Source organism: Capra hircus, chromosome 7 (genome assembly GCF_001704415.2).
Source record: "Capra hircus breed San Clemente chromosome 7, ASM170441v1, whole genome shotgun sequence".
Classification (NCBI taxonomy): domain Eukaryota; kingdom Metazoa; phylum Chordata; class Mammalia; order Artiodactyla; family Bovidae; genus Capra; species Capra hircus.
In genome coordinates, this window is record NC_030814.1 from 107,049,685 (window position 1) to 107,070,609 (window position 20,925).

The following is a 20,925-nucleotide window of genomic DNA, read 5'->3' on the forward strand; positions in this document are numbered from 1 at the left end:
TAGCCACGTTTTTAAAAAGCAGAAACGCATGAAGTTTTAGTGATTTATTTTATTGAACCCAATATAGCCAAAATAGTATCATTTTGACATATATAGTCAGTATAAACCTTATTAGTGAGATATTTTGCATTCTTTTTTAAAGTGAGACTTAAAGATCCACTGTGTATTTTACACTTAACAGCATATCTCAGTTGCACTGGCTACATTTCAGTACCACTTGTGGCTAGTGGCTACCTTGGACAGCACAGTTCTAGAGAGGAGATAAGACAACAAATTCAGAAGCAAAATAGTTGCAAAATGCTACTAATTCAGGGATGCAAGATTGGTTAAAAGATAGAGAATCAAGGGGAAAATCTTTCCAGTTAGGGTAAAGGGGGAAGGTCTTTCTGGGGAGTGAAATGTGAGCTGAGAACTAAAGGAGAGAAGGAGTCAACTATGCAAAGGTTTGGGGCAAGAGCCTTTCTAGAAAAACAAAACAGGTGCAGAGGTCTTGAGTGGGACCAACTTTGGTTTGAAGACACCAGGTAAGTGAGGCATGCCAAGCAGGAGGAGAGGAGGTCAGGGTAGTTGGGATGGGCTGAATCATGTCGGCCTTTAAAAGTCAAGTTAGGAGTTGGATTTTATTTCATGAGTATTTGGAGGATTTTCAGCCATGGAAAAATAAGATCTAACCTACATTTTTAAAAAAAACTTTCACCTATGTGGAGAACAGATTAGAAAGGTGGGGTGGTAACAATATTAGGAGCAAGGAAACCCATTAGGTTATTGCAGCAGTTCAGATGAGGGATGGTGATGATGATTTGACAAAGTCAATCAAGAATTGACTTTGGCATCAGGTAAGAGGGAGAAGGGCAAGGATTTCATAGATGATTATTTGAGCGCTTGTTTTATTTTGTGGGCAATAAATACTTGAGGGAGCATAATGGGTATGACAGAGAAACCCTGTCATCAGAAGCAAGGAGAGCTCATTTGGTACTTGGCTTCTCCCAGTCCCCAAGACTGAATCCGAAGGAGTAAAGCAGGGCAGCTCCATAGCTTTCATTTGGCTTTTGGGAGAGAGACTGAGGGCGCCTGAAGACGTTTTGCAAACTGTTCTTATGAATAATACTTCTGTTTTCCCTTTTAGTTAAGAAGAGTTTTATTGGCCAAAATAAATCTTTCTTTGGTCCTTTGGAGCTGGTGGAGAAACTTTGTCCAGAAGCATCAGATATAGCCACTAGTGTCAGAAATCTACCAGAATTAAAGTGAGTGAGAAGTAGTTACATCAATTTGATGTTTAAAAAAAAACTCCCTTGTATTTATCCATTTCTCAATTCCTTGTTAATAAAGCATCTTCTAATTTAGAACAAACTGTAGCACAAGCCACACTTTACATAGACTTTAGTCTCAGCTCTGCTGCTCAATCTCCACATAAACTTGAGCAAAATTTGTCCCATTCTGAGCCTCAGTTTCCTTTTCTTTAAAATGAGGACCGTGATTCCTGCTTGTCATACAAGGTTCTGTAATGAAAAAGTATTGTCACTGCAAGAGCAGTTCCAGGAGGAGAAGGAGATCTTGGGGTCGATCCAAGAGCCCCCTGCAGAGTCTTCCACAAGGAACCTAACTGTCCAGGCTCTCTTTGACCTTCTCCTGCAGAGCCAGCCCATTCCATTTTAGGGTAATTGCGTTAGCCGCCATGACTAAGGCCCTGCCAAGTGCCAGGCATTGTGCTAAGGACAATGCCTTAGCACTTCATTATTTCATTTCATCCTCCACCAATCCCTAGGAGCTAAGCTGTTGGTGTTCCCATCTGCAGGTGCAGAAACTGAGACTCAGAGTGGTTAAGTAACTTGCCTAAGGTCCTTTGGCAACTGAGTGGTGGAACCAGGAAGAGAACACAGGTCTCCCGGCCTCTGAAACCCTCTGCATCTTGCTAAACTCATTTGCTGCTGAGGATTTAAGCCTTCTGTCTCTGACCTGGGTTCAGCCCTGTGGGCCTGTGCCACCTAAGGTGAAAGCCTATAGCAGGAGACAGACTTTCATACATTTATTTGGTGACACCACCCCACTCCGCCACCCCCACCAGCTGTGATCTTCCTGGGCTTCCCTGGTGGCTCAGATAGTAAAGAACCTGCCTGCAATGCAGGAGATGCGGGTCCGATCCCTGGGTGGGAAGATCCCCTGGAGAAGGAAATAGATACCAACTCGGTATTCTTGCCTGGAAAATTGCATGGGCAGACTACAGTCCATGGGGTCGCAAGGAGTTGGACATGACTGAGCAGCTAGCCCTTTTACTTTTCACTGTCACGGGCCTCCCACATCTGCCTTGTTTCTTCAGTTGTTCTATGTGTGGTCCTACTGTCCATCCCTTCCCGCCAGCTCGCTCCCTCTAGAGACCCTGTCCTTGGGTGCTCTGATCGGATGGCGCAGGGTTCTGCCTTCTCCTGCACTCAGGCTTCTACTTCCACTTAGGCACAGGGGCATTTCTGAAGTCTCGTTATGCTAACAAAGAGCTTCTTTTCAGCTGAACTCGCTGCTTCTGTTCCCTTATTAACACTGTGGATGCTAAACAAGTAACTAGTTTTAAGTATCAAAATCCTCCCTTTGACTGCCAAAAAAAAAATACAGAGTAGCCCCCTCTTCTTGATGCCTCTGGAGTAGTAGCCTTTTGGGAGCCATGTGAGAAAAGACTACTGGCTTTGCTCCATAAAGAGCTGTGGCATTTTTACTATTTCATTAAACAGGAGCAAAAGTTCTAAAATTTCTACAGTATTTTGGAAGTTATGATTAGTATTTTTTGGAGAATAGAGACTGCTCTGAGGTAGTTTGAAATTTGCAGGACAGACTTTGAGTCCTGAGAGTCCTCTCTCTGGAGTTTAATTTCCTTGTCTAATTGAGATAAAAATGTCTTTTACAGTGTGGCCCAGTACGTAGAACTTTTAATTGTTTTCATATCATGGTTCATTATTAAACATACTGTTATACAATGAATACAATTTCACGTATTGGCATTTAAACCCAGACAACAGACAAGGTTCTCTCCTTTTTTGGAAATTAAAAACAGTCTTTTTTCTTATTACATAATTTTTAATTAGGAAATAAGAACAAGCAAAAAAGATGCTTCTATTAGCTTACTACTCAGAAAAAACAAAACTACAATTAATATCTTGGTCAATATCCTTGTAGATCCTTTCAGTACAAAGTCAGACAGACAAGTAAAGAAGATTCTATTTTAATTCGCCTTTGCCTCCCCCAGTGGCATCACTGTTGCGCTCCTCATGGAAGACAGTTTGGCACTAACCACGGAAGCCACCAGTGCGTCTCCCTTTTGACCCAGTAATTCTACTTCTAGGGCTTTTATCTCGTAGACCTAACATGTGAAAATGACACATGTACAGAAATGTCTGTTGCAGCATTATTTGTAACAGCAGAAGATTAGAAATGGCCTAGATTAAAAACTAGGTAAATAAGTCATGGCACAGTCCAATAGTGAAACACCTTAAAGCTATGAAAACATAAACAGGAAATTCCCTGTGTACAGAAAGAATGGCAAAATGACAGATATTCAGTGAATGGCATATGTAGCGTACTAATATTTTTGTAAGAAGGGAAGAAAAATAAGAACGTTTATTTCCAGTGCAGAAAAATGTTTGGGAAGTGAACCCTAACTAGGAGCAGTATATTAATGAACAGAGAAGGAGAACTGGGGAAAACACCAAGTATTAAACTGTACATACTGTAGCTTTTTTCCCATTCAATAGTAGACTTTAAACCTTTTTCCATATTAAATATTCATCCACAACTTAGTTTTTGAAGTGAGCACATAGCATTCTGTTGTTTTGCCCCTCCCACTTTGGGCTTTGTGGTTGTCTTCAAATCCGCATTTTCCAAACTGCAGTGCTGACCAAACCCAACGCACATCTTTGTGTACATCCTCAGTTGCTGCCTTACGTTGCTAGATGCAGAGCTTTGAGAACCTGCTGGCATTAAGTTGCCTGCTGGAAGAATTGTGCCAGTTTGTGCTCCCACCAAGCAGGACATGTCAGTGTACATTTTTCCTATTTCTTTTCTTCTTTTGCTCGAACTTCACATCATTTATTGAAAGGTGGGGGGAATCCAAAGCCTTTTATATTAAGTTGTGTGCCTTCTAGCCCTTTGAGGCAGATACTGATTACAGCAGTACCTCTAATACTCTCTTGGGCATTACGAATGCAGTTACTCTGCCTAGAACAGTATCTTTTTTTCCTTCAACAGTGCTAGGTCTCTATTTGGGAGGCTTTTTACATTTCTTTTAAAACAGATCTTATCAAAATTGTACCTTTGAGACTGGTTGCACAGCCACGTGAATGTGCCCAACAGTACTAAACAGTACACTTAGAAATGGATGAGGTGGTAAGCTTCATATTGTGTGTATTTTACTGTGCCAAAAATAAACTCGACGTGATAAATTTCAAGCTAATGCCTTAGAAATCTTGTGAGTTCAGTACTTTAATAAATGTAAAAGCATGTTTATCCATGATACAGTCTAACCTGGTATTTCCTGGCTTCCTGTGAAATTTATGAATACATGCAAAGTTTTATCTAATTGTATTTGTTCCAGAAATCAGATGTTTCTGGCTTAAATATTTTGCTGCTTTTGTTGTATGTGTGTTTTTTTTTTTTTTTTTTTTGAGGGGGAGGGAGGGAAATGTATGCCTATGATATAGACTTCAAGTAGTCGCCAAAAAAATGCAGTGAGCCATTTCCTCAGCCTTCCCAGAGTGTTCCTGCAACCCCCAGGGAAGCTTTGCATTCACGTGCGTGTGCGTGTGCGTGTGTGTGTGTGTGTGTGTGTGTGTCTGTGTGAGAGAATATATTTCCCCTTGGCCAAGTTGGCTTTTTTTCCATTTGTTTTTGCTGTTGTAATGCTTTAATAGGCTGATCCTCTGTTTGCATTACAGGACGGCTGTGGGAAGGGGCAGAGCTTGGCTTTATCTTGCACTCATGCAGAAGAAACTGGCAGATTATCTGAAAGTGCTTGTAGACAATAAAAATCTCTTGAGGTATTTCATCACCTATCTTCGCTTAGTTTTTGCTTCGTAATTAGGACATAGTTTTGTACATCATTAGGAATTAAAATAAGAATGTATTGACTTGGCCAAATGGTTCATTCATGTTTCTCTGTAAGATGTTAATGCAAAAACCTGAACAAGCCTGTACAGTTTTTATTCAGATTATTATGAAGTGTAATTATTCTGTGGCTTACTTTTTAAATAGCAGAATTTTATTTTTTGAGCACTGTCTGAAATCTTTATGAATGAAGATTCATATTTTCATTTTGAAGGTAATTCTTCAAAAATACCTAAGATCGGGTAACTGACAGCATACTCCATTAAGTTTCAATAAAATAGTATTTGATTGGGTGATAATAGGGGGAAAATGACTTGAGCTAGATTCAGTGGGCAATTTTAAATTATAAAACCCTGCTTTTTATAAGAGAACATACCTAGATTACCTACTTTAGGATTCCATATTCAGTTTGTAAACTTTTATATCTCTTGGCATCAGTAAAGACAAACTATCTCTGAAATTTATGACTGGGTTCATTTTTTATATTTATAACTTTTTAGACAAAAGACATCATTATAAGAGGAATTTTCTCTATGATATCAGAATTTATGAGGAAAAAATCTTTATAGAGGTAATGCTCTTGTCTAACTGAAATAAAAATATCTTTTACAGTATGGCCTATCATCCAAAATTTTCGATTGTTTTCAAGTCATGGCTTATTACTGAGCAAATGCTTTCATGATAAATACTGATTTCAGATAATTTACGTACCTTGTACTCTTCTCTGACCGTTATACTGAGTAACTTTGAGGTACGGATTTTGTTCTAAACAGCTAGTTCTGGGACTGCCCTCCTGGTCCAGTGGTGCAGACTTCACACTTCCACTGTAGAGGGCACAGCTTCCGCCCCTGGCCTGGGAACTAAGATCCCACATGGCTCACTGCCAAAACTAAACGATAATAAATAAATAACTAATTCTGAGGATAGCAAGTTCTTATGCACTCACACACATGCTGGTATATTAGCTAATCGCAGGTGACCAGCGCGTTGACGGATGGAGCCTCACTACACGTGGCCAGGGGACTGGGGGGGAAGGGAGTCAAAGCAGGCAGTGTTCCCGGGACGCGGGAGAGAGGAAAGAGTGTTGTTCCAGGTCGGGGGCGGTGGAGATCGCAGGATTGCACTTCATGTTGACATGAATGTGAGTGTAGAAGTAGTTCACGTAGGAAGACGAAAGAAGCAGCCAGGTGGACAAGAGGGACAGAGTGGCGTTTAGGAACACAGGGGCCTAATGAGAAGAGCTGGGGTCCAGGGTCCAACCAGAGAAGTTAACCTTAGACCAGAGGTGGGAGGGGTCCATTCTAAGCCCCAGGAAGAGAGGAGAGGGAAGAGATCACAGAACTCAGAGTGAGAGAGGGAATAAAAGGCGGAAGGGCACGCACTCAAGGCAGCCTCTGGCTCCTGGTGAAACTGGCAGCCAGGCCACGAGCTGCGAGGTGAAAAGTCAGGATAGGTCCAGCAGAAGGTGGTGAAGGTGTTCCGGTGTTATCCATCTCTTTCAGTGAGTTCTATGAGCCTGAGGCATTGATGATGGAGGAAGAAGGGACGGTGATTGTTGGTCTGCTGGTGGGACTCAATGTGCTTGATGCCAACCTCTGCTTAAAAGGAGAAGACTTGGATTCTCAGGTAAGATGGGACTTTTAACTCTAGATCAAATGTCTTATTTGGGCCAGGGATTTTACACTGGATTTGCAGACGTGTGCGAGAGGGGGCAGATGGCAGGGGGTATCTGGTAAAGGGCTGTGCAGGGTGCTGTGCTGGACCAAAGCTGGAACAGCTGGCAAAAGTCTCAGGGAAGAGCGGAAAATAGCTCGGACAAAGGCACAAAGGCACGCATGGACAGCAGGGCGTGTCTGGGAACAGGAAATGGTTCTCCGTGGCTAGGACACAGCCTGCTCAGTGAGTGAGGTGGAGGTGGAGGCCGGCCCAGGTGTTACATCATCAGCGCCATGTTAGAGGCTTCAGCTTTTGTCCCTGGAACTTCGGGAACCATTGGAGGTTTTTAGGCAGCACAGTGAAATGGTCAGGCCAGAGACTGAGAAAGTTGAAGCTAGCAGCTATCCGGGTCATGAGTTAGAAGCAGCCCAGAATGGGGAATGGAGAAACATGAAGCAGATAAGTCAGGAAGTCTGGGGCAGACAAGTCTGCTTGAGGAGTGGGAAAACAGACTCAGGAGAGATTTGGAAAGTCAGATGGTAAAACGGAGCAGGAATTTTCAGGCTGTGAGGTGCAGAGTGCCCCTTGCTGGAGACAGCCTTGTGATGGGCTTTTCCTCCTACACGGGAGCCAGTAGCCAGGGCTGAGGCCTAAGCTCGAGGTGCTGGAGGCTGTAAATCCAGACACTCTGCCCCATTGTAACCTCCACCCCACTTCAGGGCATCAGGAACTGTGGCTGGGCCGCTGCCCCGCCTTCTTCCCACTACATGTTTGAAGATGAATCTAAAGCTTCCCCAATCCCTCCATGACCAGATCAGCTTCTTTTTTTCCCCAGTAGTTTTCTTGTTTTGGCCTGTTGAATATTTTTCAAAAAATATAAAGAAGTTGTTGTTGTTTTTTAAGAAGCTTTTTTGAAAAGAAACAAAGTATCACATATTGTCCCATTTCATAGAAACAGCTGATTCAGTGTTAAATTTTGGGATTTATCCTTCCAGCACATGAATAAAAGGTGTGAGTGTGTGTGTATCTTTGTATCTCAGAGGCAGATGTTTGGAGCTTTCTTTTTTCATTAAACCAAAATGTGATTATTCCAAGAACACCATTTTGCAATTTCTTTATTTAACAATGTGTTCCACACAGCTCTTGATGTCAAGAGATATAAACCTAATTTTAAATGACCATGTGAGTCATCCATTTTATGAATATACAATAATTTATTTAACCAATTTTTTTTTAATTGAAAGATAATTGCTTTACAGTGTTGTGTTGTTTTCTGCCATACAACACAAATCAGTCATAATTTTATATATATATACATATAATTATATATATAATATATATATCCCCTCCTTGATTCTCCCTCCCTAACCAGTACTTATTAATGTAAGTCATTTTCATGTTATAATGACAGTGTTATGAATGTCCTTATACTTGTGTTTAAGTCTTATCCGTTTATTTTCTCAGGATAAGTTTTGAGATTGCTGTGTCAGACTGTACAAGTTCTGCATGAGTGTTGTGAAAGCGTGTGAGCGTTCTTGGTCTTTTTCAATCAGACAGAAAAAACTCTTCATCTCAAATTTGTGTTTTTGAAACTAGGATGATGGAGTTGTTGGTTTTTTTTATCATGTTTTGTTATAAATATCATACAAGGTTTTTTCATTTTGTATTACAAACATTAAACAGGCCATTGGTGGTTCACCTGTTCATATCCTTTGCCCATTTTTTTGAATATTCCATCTTTTTCCACTCCTTTATTATAGATAAGGATATTTACCATTTGTCAGAATACATGTTATAAAAATTTTTTCTGCTCTCTCAGGGTTTATTTTCCCTATTAAGTGCAGTAGTAAACCAGTTCTTTCAGTGTCATGTATCAAATATCATTATTTTGCCTACTAATTTGAAATTCCACCTTTATCATCTGTTGAAATATCCATTATACTTAGAGGCTTGTTTGTAGACTCTCTGTTTAGTCTCTGGATCTTTTTATTTCTATGCTAGTAACATAGCCTTTTAACTACCAAAGCCATATAGTGTGTTTTATGCTCTGGCAGTTCACCTCCTACCTACTTTTTTATGCCACATTTTCAGATTTAGTTGAGGCTGTCCATTTTCTATTCTGCCAGATGACCTTGAAAATCATTTATTTTGTCGGATTCCAAAATAAAAATTTGTCTGGGATTTTTAGTAAATAATAGATGTGGTTGAGCCCCTGGCCTATTCTTATCGTCCACATAATGCCTCTTGCATGTCACTATGAAGCATGAGTATTTGCTGCTGCTCTCTGAGAGACCCTCTTTCTCATGTTTAGAAAGTGCTTTTCTCTTCTAACTTTGCATTTTTATTTAAAAATCAATATTGACATGTATCAGGCACAGGTGTACGTGTGTGCCGCCGTCCCAAACCCTATGATAAAAACCACCTCAATATTGTAAAGGAATTAGCCTCCAATTAAAATAAAGAAATTAATTTTTAAAAAATGAATATTGAATGCTATCCAACACTTTTTGGCATCTATTGAGATGTCATATCCATTTTTAGCCCATAATTATAATTGAATTAATTCTTGGGCTTCCTATTGTGACATTATTCCTGCATTCTTAAAATAAATCTTATTTGGTCATCGTACATATACTTTTAGTGTACTCCTAGACTTAATGTCTGTGGTTTATTTGGGATTTTTGTGTCTCTACTTACAAGTGACACTTATCTGAATCTTCCCTTTCTATACTGTCTTTGTAACTTTTCAGTGTCAGGATTGTATAACCTCATAAAATAAGCTGGATAATATTCTTTTCGTTCTTATTTTCTGCAAAAGTTGGTTATAGCAAGAATTATTTTTCTGTAAATGTTTGTTGAAACTTGCTGGTATTACCATTTCAGCTTCCCTTTTCTCCTCCTCCTTCAGTCCCGCTTTGTCCCCACAGGTAATGTAAAAACTTGAGGGACTACTTTTTCTATGCATTTATGTGTACATAGGTTTTTGTTTCTGACTAAATCTTTTCTGGCTTTCTTCTGCAGTATAACAAATTAACAGTCACACTAAAAATAGCAGTCACTCATAGTTGATGGTTAGCTGGGCTCAGCAGGTTGATTCTGAAGGACACCTGTGATTATAGGCAGTCGGTGGCCAGGACTGAAGTGGCTGAAGGCCTGTGCTGTCACTGCCCTCTGAGCTGAGAAGGGCAGTGAGCAGGCGCTGGAGCAGCAGGGGTTTCCTGGGCATCTCTGTCTGAATTTGGTCTCTCCACATGGTCTCCAGCGTGGTGCCTCAAGGTAGCCAGACTTTTCCCGTAGAAGCTCAGAACTTCAGAGGCATGTGCCCAAGGGAAAGAGCCAGGACGAAGTGTGTACTGCCTTTGTTAACCTAGCTGAAAAGTCACAGCCTCCTTCCTGCTGCTTTCTGCTCATTAAGACAGGTAGTAAGGCCACCCAAGTTCAAGGGTTGGGAATGGAGATTGGTGGGAGGCTCAACAGGGAAGCTGCAGAAGACGTCACATACAGCTTTGGCTTTTAACATAAGTGGGGTTGCTATACTCTGTATATATAATTGGGGTTAATGCTGTACATAGTATTCTTTGACTTAAAATTTTATCCTGGAGCTTTCTTCGTTTCATTACATTTTCATTCCCTGTGTTCTTTGTTATGGTTGCAGAGGGTTCTGCAATATGGCTATAATGTGACTGATTTACATATTTCTGTATTGATGGACCCAATTATCCTGTATTTCAAAGGAATGGCTTCACTTTCACTGGAGTCTGTGGTGGCAGGCTAGGGCTGTCATTCACTCTGTCTCAGGTGCTTTGTTTCTGGACAAAGCACCTAACTTTGAAATGTTGAGGGATCTTGGACCTCCCTAGTTCCCTATAGCAGAGAATTTTCCCTGAAATACAGATTGGACCTTTTCATCCCAACTTGGGGAAAGGAGGAGTCAGAGTTATCAGCTGAGATCACCACTTTAAAGATCCAGGTCTCTCTCTTTTTTTTTTTTTAATTACTTTGTACCTGAAGAACTTTGTTGATCTTTGTCAACAATTTGTTGAATAAAGACAGAAAAACTAATCATTACTAAGTGGTAAAACTTCACAATATTCCCTTGAATTCTGATTTTTAGTAAGGTTTTCTTCTCGAAGATGATGGGGTTATTTTTCTTTCGGTTTGTTTGCTTGATTGCTACTTTAAGCTCATCCATGTAACTGACTGTTTAGGAAGGAGATAGGCATATAAACACCATGAATTTTAAAGGTAGTAAGGTGTGTGGAAAGTGGGGGAATTATCTTCCATTTACACTGGTGCCTTTTCTTTCAATCAGGTTGGAGTGATCGATTTTTCTCTCTACATTAAAGACGTGCAGGATCTGGACGGCGGCAAAGAGTAAGTTCTGCACTGTACGCTGCTCTTCGTGATTTTAATGAAATTCTAGCAAAGAATGCTACTCTTTCCAAAACGGAGGTGTAATGGACATATAACATTGTATTATTTTCAGGGGTACAACATAATGGTCTGATATTTGTATGTATTGTAATGTGATCACCACAGTACATCTAGCATACATCCATGACCTTAACATAGTTAGTTACAAAAGAATTTTTTTCTTGTGACAAGAGCTTTTTGGATCTACTGTCCTAGCAACTTTCAAATGGGCAGTTGTACTATTAGCTATGGTCACTAGCTATACTTGATTATATACATTCACTATATATGTAAAATGCTATTAACAGGAGTCACCACCATGCTGCACGTTGCCTCGCTAAGCCTCCTTTATTTTATAACTGGAAGTTTGTACCTTATGACCCCATTCCCCTTCTCCCCCACTCCCCAGCTTCTGGCAGCCACCACCAGTCCCTGTATCTGTGAGCTTGGTTCTGTGTTTGTTTGTTTTAGATTCCACAGATAAGTAAGATCATAAGGTATTTGTCTTTCACTATTTTTCTTATTTCACTTAGCATAATGCCCTCAAATGCACTCATGTTGTCAGAAATGGTAGGATTTTTTTTTTAATGGATGAATACTATTTTATTATATAAATACACTACATTTTCTTCATTCATCTATTGATGGACACTTAGGTTGTTGCTCTAAAGGAGTGAAGTGAAAGTCGCCCAGTTGTGTCCGACTCCTTGCAGCCCCATGGAAAATATAGTCCATGGAATTCTCCAGGCAAGAATACTGGAGTGGGTAGCTTATCCCGTCTCCAGTGGATCTTCCCAACCTGGGAATCAAACCAGGGTCTTCTGCACTGCAGGCAGATTCCTGATTTACCAACTGAGCTATCAGGAAGGTTGTTGCTGTATCTTGGCTATTGTAAGTAATGCTCCCATGAGTATGGGGGTGCATATATGTCTTCATGTAAGTTTTCACTTTATTTGGGTAAATACCCAGAAGCGGAATTGCTGAATCATTTAGTAGTTCTATTTTTAATTTTTGGAGAAACTGCCACACTGTTTTCCACAGTGGCTGTACTCATTTACATTCCCACCAACACTGCACAGAGTCCTCTTTTCCCTGCTTCCTGGCCAACGCTTATTATTTCTTGTCTTTTCAGTGACAACCATTCTAACAGGTATGAGGTGTTGCCATATTGCAGTTTTGTTTTGCATTTCCTGATAATTAGTGATGTTGGGCATCCTTTCATGTAACTGCTGACAAAGAATGCTACTTTTGTTTTTGCGCTGTTTGAAATTTTATTTCTTATTTAGCTGTTTTTAATTACAATGGTAATAGGTGACTGTTCTTGTTGTCTAAGGAATTAGGCTCTGAGGAAGAACAGAGCGTACAAGGGCAATTTCCCCATCCACACTATCCCCCAGTCTCCGTCTCAGTCCCACTCCCCGCCTCCTTCTTCAGAGGAAGCTACTCATGCATGACTCCTTCCAAGTCTTTTTTTTTTAATGCCTTGCAGATGTCTATTTGTTGGCAGTGTAATTTGCTTTACAGATTGTTTGGATGTAAATGGAAAAGCACTATTACATATTTAGGTTGCCACTAGACTTACTCTTTGATCACAGGGTGTCTTGGATGTCTTTTCACGCCGCATGTAACTCTACTTCATCCTTGTTAACAAGCATGCATCTTGTTAACAAGAGCATTAAGAGAAGTCACCCTGAAAAAAGAGACAGAAAAGCAAACAATGTGTATAACAGCTAAAATCCATGTTATAATAAAGAAGACATGACACTTGTGTTTCTGTGTTGTACTTCCATGTACATGGGCCACTTCCAGAGAGGCACACAGACCTGAGCACAGGTGTGGGAGGGTCTCGCTGTGAACCCTTGGGCTGTGTTTGAATCCTCTACCAGAAGCATCCACCACTTGTCCTTCACACACCTGCGTATTGAGGACACTTCTGGTCTCAGTGTCCTGGCAGTGCCCTTACCAAGGAAGGCACGCTTTATGCACACAAAGTGCTAAGGTTTGCTCACTTGGAATTTAAAATAAATTCTTAATGTCGAAAAGAACTGGAAATGAGCTGATGATCCACCTTGAAGGGAATGCAGTCAGCCTTTCACACCTGCAGATGTTGAACCCACAGATATAGAGGGTCAGCCGTGCTATGCCATGTGTGTGAGAGACTTGAGCAGTTGCAGATTTTGGTATCCACAGAGGTTTCGGAACACGTCCCCTGTGGACACTTAGGGACATCTGTAATTGAATGAATTGTGGAAAATCCAAAATATTCCACACTGTGGTGTATTACACAGACATGAGAAAAAGCAAATTTTACCTAGTGTATAGTAGATTTAGAGGGATTTCCACAGGTATTATTGAGTGAGAAAAGTATAATACTGAGAAGTATATATATCCCATTTTTTTTAAACCTCCAAATCTGTTTTTTAATTGCGTATACTATATATAAAAATATAGATCGATGTTATGATTATATGCACAGAGGCTACTCAACAGGCTCTCAGTATGTGTCACCCGGGAAAGCTATGTGAGGGCAGAAAGGTTAAAATAATAAAAATAAACTATACTGACCAATAAATCCAGCACCTGTGGCATGAGTGTGGGTTGAATAATCTCATTTACGTACATACGTATGTAAAGAAATTGGTGGGGGGCGGCTAACTTTAAAATGTTAGTCTTTTTTTATATATATAAATTTATATGGCATTTTTTGTTGTTGTTTTATTTGTCACACTGCATGGATTTAAGGATCTTAGTTCCCTAACCAGGAATTGAACCCACCCCCTTGGCATTGAAAGCACAGAGCCCTAACCACTGGACCACCAAGGAATTCCCAATGTCTTTTTTTTTTTTTCAAACCCAGACTAATGAGCTTTGTGTTTTGAAGAGTCCTATGATCTTCTTTTATGAGCCAACTTCTTTTCCTTCAGTATACCAAGGGCTGCTTCATCTCCTACCTCGGGAGCCATTCACGTATGGATTTTGGTGTTTCCACCTTGCATCCTGGTGGCATTCTCAAATGCTAGGGATGAGGTGGGAGGACCATCTGTAGGGAGGGTCCTTTCCAGGCAGCGTTTCCAGTGTGTTCCATGTCTTCCCAGCCAGTCGTGCTGGTTCACTCAGGACCGTGTAGACGTGACTCCACTCTGACTGTCTCTTGGTTTCCTGATGGCATTAATGATATTGGTATTCAGACAATGTAATTGGAAGGTTGGGGGACAATTACAGAGTATTAGCCCTGAGTAAAAGGAATTCCTTGGGACTTCGCTGGTGTCCCAGGGGTAAAAATAATCCACCTTATAATGCAGGGGACACAGGTTCCATCCTGGGTCAGGGAACTAACATCCTACATGTCAGGAAGCAACTAAGCCCGCGCGCCACAACTGCAGAGTCCATATGCCGCATCAAAAAGACCAAACGCAGCCAAATAAGTAAATGCATTTTTTACACCTGTTCACTGCAAAAAATAATTTCTCTATTTTTATGCCCTTTTTTAAAGGCACGAAAGAATCACAGATGTCCTTGATCAAAAAAATTATGTGGAGGAACTTAACCGGCACTTAAGGTAGGACTCCCTTCTTTGTCCAGTGTTCATTCTCAGTGCCCAATGATTGCCTCATGGGACTTTCTTGAGTTGCCGTATATTTATAACTAACTTTTTTCCTAATCAGGAAGAAAGATTGTCATTCAGTGCTCATGTGTACAGGTTATAGAAGTATGATTTCTTGATAAAGAGCTTTGGGGAATCCTTTGGTCCCTTGTTCTGTGTAGTTATGCAACTTAGAGAGTAATGAATGAAACCTGACTCTCCACCCATCAGCCTACAACAACTTAGTTGGAGATCACTGCCTAGAAAGCACTATTGCTGCTGGGAATCAGCACACATCCCTCCAGTGTGCTGAGCAGGAAAAGGAGTTGAAAACCACTCGGTTAGACCTTTGAAAGCAATTCAGCAGTGATTTAATAGCAAGTTTGGTTTTTTTTTTTTTGAAAGCAGGTATCTTTATCTTGAGTGTTCTTTTTAACTGGAAAGCTGCTCCTGTGTGTCATGAAACACTAGTTGCTGCAGGTGTTGAGGGGAATGGATGGAGATTCTCGGCCTAACATTTTTGGGAGATACAATTCTCTCTCTGAACCCTCAACCCATTTAGAAAATTTACTGTGCACATTAGCAGTGCTCTATGGGAGCACCCTCTGTGACCCCCAAAGCCAATGAATCAGGCAAAGGATCTGGCGTGTTCAGATCCTTTATGTAAGGAAGGAGTATGTAGGAAGCGTATTTCTGAACTCTCTGAGGTATGATGCTGACTATTGTTTTGAGAGAGAGATTCTTAATTCATTCCTAGTTTATTGAGAACTTTTGTAAGAAATACATGTTGAATTTTATAAAGTGCCTTTTAGCATTCATTAAGTTAATCTTGACTTTGTCCCTTAATCTATTGACATGATACAGTTTACTAATGTATTTTTTCCACAGGGATAAACTACTTGATCATAGCTTTAATGATTTAATCATTCTCTTAAGGCATAATCTAATGTAATTGTTCCATAGTTTTCCTTCTGGTATGGTCTCAATGCAGCCTCGCAAAATGAATCAGAAAGCTTTGCCTTATTTCTGTACCTGGGAATACCTTCTGCTTCATGAGCTCCTTGAAAATTTGAAGCGCCTGTAAAGTGGCAATACTTTGCCAGCTTTTCAGTCTTTCCTTGGTTGTTAGTTCATCTAGCTTTTCTCCTCTTGTTCAGTTCAGTTCAGTCATTCACTTGTGTCCGACTCTTTGCAACCCCATGAACCGCAGCGCACCAGGCCTCCCTGTCCATGGCCAACTCCCAGAGTCCACCCAAACCCATGTCCATTGAGTCAGTGATGCTATCCAACCTTCTCATCCTCTGTTGTCCCCTTCTCCTCCTGCCCTCAATCTTTCCCAGCATCAGGGTCTTTTCAAATGAATCAGCTCTTTGCATCAGGTGGCCAAAGTATTGGAGTTTCAGTTTCAACATCAGTCCTTCCAATGAACACCCAGGAATGATCTCCTTTAGGATGGACTGGTTGAATCTCCTTGCAGTCCAAGGGACTCTCAAGAGTCTTCTCCAACACCACAGTTCAAAAGCATCAATTCTTCAGTGCTCAGCTTTCTTTATACTCCAACTCTCACACCCATACATGACCACTGAAAAAACCATAGCCTTGACTAGACAGACCTTTGTTGGCAACGTAATGTCTCTGCTTTTGAATATGCTATCTAAATTGGTCATAACTTTCCTTCCAAGGAGTAAGCATCTTTTAATTTCATGGCTACAATCACCATCTGCAGTGATTTTGGAGCCCAGAAAAATAAAGTTAGCCACTGTTTCCACTGTTTCCCCATCTATTTGCCATGAGGTGATGGACCGGATTCCATGATCTTAGTTTCTGAATGTTAAGCTTTAAGCCAACTTTTTCACTCTCCTCTTTCACTCTCATCAAGAGGCTTTCAGTTCCTCTTCACTTTCTGCCATAAGGGTGGTTTCATCTGCATATCTGAGGTTATTGATATTTCTCCTGGCAATCTTGATTCCAGCTTGTGCTTCTTCCAGTCCAGCATTTCTCATGATGTACTCTGCATATAAGATAAATAAGCAGGGTGGCAATATACAGCCTTGACGTACTCCTTTTCCTATTTGGAACCAGTCTGTTGTTCCATGTCCAGTTCTAACTGTTGCTTCCTGACCTGCATACAGATTTCTCAAGAGGCAGGTCAGGTGGTCTGGTATTCCCATCACTTTCAGAATTTTCCATAGTTTATTGTGATCCACACAGTCAAAGGCTTTGGCATAGTCAATAAAGCAGAAATAGATGTTTTTCAGGAACTCTGTTGCTGTTTCGATGATACATTGGATGTTGGCAATTTGATCTCTGATTCCTCTGCCTTTTCTAAAACCAGCTTAAACATCACGGTTCACGTATTGCCGAAGCCTGGCTTGGAGAATTTTGAGCATTACTTTGCTAGCGTGTGAGATGAGTGCAATTGTGCAGTCGTTTGAGCATTCTTTGGCATTGCCTTTCTTTGAGATTGGAATGAAAACTGACCTTTTCCAGGCCTGTGGCCACTGCTGAGTTTTCCAGATTTACTGGCATCTTGAGTGCAGCACTTCCACAGCATCATCTTGCAGGATTTGAAATAGCTCAACTGGAATTCCATCACCTCCACTAGCTTTGTTCTTAGTGATGCTTCCTAAGGCCCACATGACTTTACATTCCAGGATGTCCGGCTCTAGGTGAGTGATCACACCATCGTGATTATCTAGGTCGTGAAAATCTTTTTTGTACAGTTCTTCTGTGTATTCTTGCCACCTCTTCTTAATATTTTCTGCTTCTGTTAGGTCCCTACCATTTATGTCCTTTATTCAGCCCATCTTTGTATGAAATATTCCCTTGGTATCTCTTTAATTTTCTGAAGAGATCTCTAGTCTTTCCCATTCTATTCTTTTCCTCTATTTCTTTGCATCGATCGCTGAGGAAGGCTTTCTTATCTCTCCTTGCTGTTCTTTGGAACTCTGCATTCAAATGGGTATATCTTTCCTTTTCTCCTTTGCTTTTCGCTTCTCTTCTTTTCACAGCTATTTGTAAGGCCTCCTCAGACAGCCATTTTGCTTTTTTGCATTTCTTTTCCATGGGGATGGTCTTGATTCCTGTCTCCTGTATAGTGTCATGAACCTCTGTCCATAGTTCATCAGGCACTCTGTCTATCAGATCTAGTCCCTTAAATCTATTTCTCACTTCCGCTGTATAGTCATAAGGGATTTGATTTAGGTCATACCTGAATGGTCTAGTGGTTTTCTCCACTGTCTTCAATTTAAGTCTGAATTTGGCAATAAGGAGTTCATGATCTGAGCCACAGTCAGCTCCCGGTCTTGTTTTTGTTGACTGTATAGAGCTTCTCCACCTTTGGCTGCAAAGAATATAATCAGTCTATTTCGGTGTCAACCATCTGGTGACGTCCATGTGTAGTCTTCTCTTGTGTTGTTGGAAGAGGGTGTTTGCTATGACCAGTGCATTCTCTTGGCAGAACTCTATTAGCCTTTGCCCTGCTTCATTCCGTACTCCAAGGCCATATTTGCCTGTTACTCCAGGTATCTCTTGACTTCCTACTTTTGCATTCCAGTCCCCTATAATGAAAAGGACATCTTTTTTGGGTGTTAGTTCTAGAAGGTCTTGTGGGTCTTCTTAGAACTGTTCAACTTCAGCTTCTTCAGCATTACTGGTCGGGTCATATACTTGGATTACTGTGATATTTAATGGTTTGCCTTTGAAACGAACAGAAATCTTTCTGTCGTTTTTGAGATTGCATCCAAGTACTGCATTTCGGACTCTTTTGTTGACTATGATGGCTACTCCATTTCTTCTAAGGGATTCCTGCCCACAGTAGTAGATAAAATGGTCATCTCAGTTAAATTCACCGATTCCGGTCCATTTTAGTTCTCTGATTCCTAGAATGCTGACGTTCACTCTTGCCATCTCCTGTTTGACCACTTCCAATTTGCCTTGATTCATGGACCTAACCTTCCAGGTCCCTATGCAATATTGCTCTTTACAGCATCAGACCTTGCTTCTATCACCAGTCACATCCACAACTGGGAGTTGTTTTTTCTTTGGCTCCATCCCTTCATTCTTTCTGGAGTTATTTCTCCACTGATCTCCAGTAGCATACTGGGCACCTACTGACCTGGGGAGTTCATCTTTCAGTGTCCTATCTTTTTGCCTTTTCATACTGTTCATGGGGTTCTCAAGGCAAGAATACTGAAGTGGCTTGCCATTCCCTTCTCTAGTGAGGATATGCTCCTCTTGAGGATATATCTTTTTTGGTAATTTATGTTTTCTAAGATTTGTTCTAAGATTTATGTTTGGAAATTTATGTTTCCTAAGAAAAAATAGCAATTTTGTTGATACTTTGTGAGTTATATAGTCAGTACAGAATTGAAAATGCCATACTCTTTAAACTTGTAATTCCTTCCATATCTTTTGTTTTGTGCCTTTTCATTTTGTATCAATTTGTATTTTTATCTTTCTCCCACCCGATTCTTGAATCTTGGTTCACTAGCCTTGAAAGATTTGTTTCTTGGTATACATCCCCATCCCAAAAAACATCAGTTTTTGGTAGTAGGATCTGTTGCCTAAAAGTGCAGGTTCTAGAGGCAGACTTCCTGGGTTCATAGGGGTATGAACTTAGTTTTTCAATGTAAATTTATGGTTTCCTCATCTGTAATACAGATTAACAATAAAATTTGCCTCACAGAATTGTGGGGAGGATTACATAAGTTGATGCATTTAAAATGCTTAGACCAAAAGAGAGCCTCAAAAGAGAGCCATCATCCAAAAAGAAAACTACTACTATTATTGTTGTAGCTATTGGTGTTGTTTATGAAGTCTACACTAGCTTTTTGTATATTTTTCAGTATGAAAGTAGAGCATGTTACTTGAAGAGTATGTGAAAAATGGGACAAAGTATAAAAATATGTAAAAATCAACTTTGATCCCACTACCCAAAAGTACCAATATCTTGGTATGAATATTACTTTAGATGGATGGTTCCCATCTATTGTGTTGGGAGAAACTCTTGTTTTCTTTCCAGTTTGCTAAAAAACAAATGGGTAGCATAGTTGGGGAAGAAAACATTGAAAAATTTTTAATTAATATACATATATATTTAGAATCCTCATCTATGAGTGAATTGGAAACCCTTTGACTCTCCATTTCATACAGGAAATCTGGAAATCTCTATTCTCATTGTTTCAAAATTGGGAAGACAACCTTCATCGGTTCACATTTACTTAATATTTTGTGTTTTACAGCTGCACAGTTGGGGATCTTCAAACCAAGATAGACGGCTTGGAAAAGACTAATTCAAAGCTTCAAGAAGAGGTTTGTAACTTCCTGAAATGCTTAAACCAGAATGACCCAAGGCTAAGAGAAATGGTATGGTTGGTATATCTGACCAGAGCTGCTCACTGGCAGGAATGGGGAGTGCTAACCTTGGGTGGAGCTGCAGACAGGACAGGCGCGCTCAGAATTTCTCATGCTCGGAACGTCTGTTCTGCCCTGGCCAGGACTCCCATGAGCCAGTGCAGCTGACTGCAAGCCAGCTCTCGGTGACTTAGGCTTCGTCACGCCACAGTGGCCCAGTAGGAGACAAGTGCAGGCCCTCTTGTGAACGTGCTTTCTCTTCCTCTTTTACCACGTGTGCCTTGATGAGTGTGTCTTGCTGCTGTCGGAAGGCGCAGGCTCTGCCATGGGGTGGAAGTACCCTTACCTGCCCCTTTGGTGGTTCGGCCTCGCTGGCGCTTAGAGCCCGTCTCCCCACAGTGTGGTCTTTCTCTGCTTTCTCACTAGGAAGAGAGAGAATGAAGGGCCAGGAAGAAGGAGGGCTGAGGCCGAGGAAGAGGCTTGCTGCCCGCGCCCGGCCGTCCGCTCGGTGGACACAGCTCGCCTCCTGCTAGCAGGAGGGGTGCGCGCCGCAGGTAGCGGTCCCGGGCTGCTCGGGCCCCCCAGCTCTCACTGGGAGGGAGGCGCTGCGAGAGCGGCCAGAGGACGGCCGCCCATGGCGTGGGGCAGCCAATGGCCGGGAGGAGTCGCGGAGCACGCCTGTTAGTGAGGACTCCAGTGTAAGGCTCACTGCAGACTTCCTACACTCTTCTCAGGGCCATGACCAAACAGCTTTCAGGAGAGGAGCTCAGATTTGTGAGAGGAGGCGAAGTTCAGAGATGAGCGTCACAGAAGAGACTTCATCGCATTTA

The 20,925-nt window shown here is 41.2% G+C and overlaps 1 protein-coding gene across 2 annotated transcripts in view; it reads left to right on the forward strand.

The window, feature by feature from the left end:
* Positions 1–20,925, forward strand: part of RUFY1 (RUN and FYVE domain containing 1) — a 66,069-nt gene that overhangs the window by 14,559 nt on the left and 30,585 nt on the right. For both annotated transcript variants that reach the window (XM_018051597.1, XM_005682046.3), the window contains exons 3-8: positions 1,127–1,244; positions 4,920–5,021; positions 6,591–6,714; positions 11,057–11,118; positions 14,651–14,716; positions 19,984–20,053. In XM_018051597.1, coding sequence (XP_017907086.1) covers positions 1,127–1,244; positions 4,920–5,021; positions 6,591–6,714; positions 11,057–11,118; positions 14,651–14,716; positions 19,984–20,053 — 542 coding nt within the window. The remainder of the gene's footprint in view (positions 1–1,126; positions 1,245–4,919; positions 5,022–6,590; positions 6,715–11,056; positions 11,119–14,650; positions 14,717–19,983; positions 20,054–20,925) is intronic.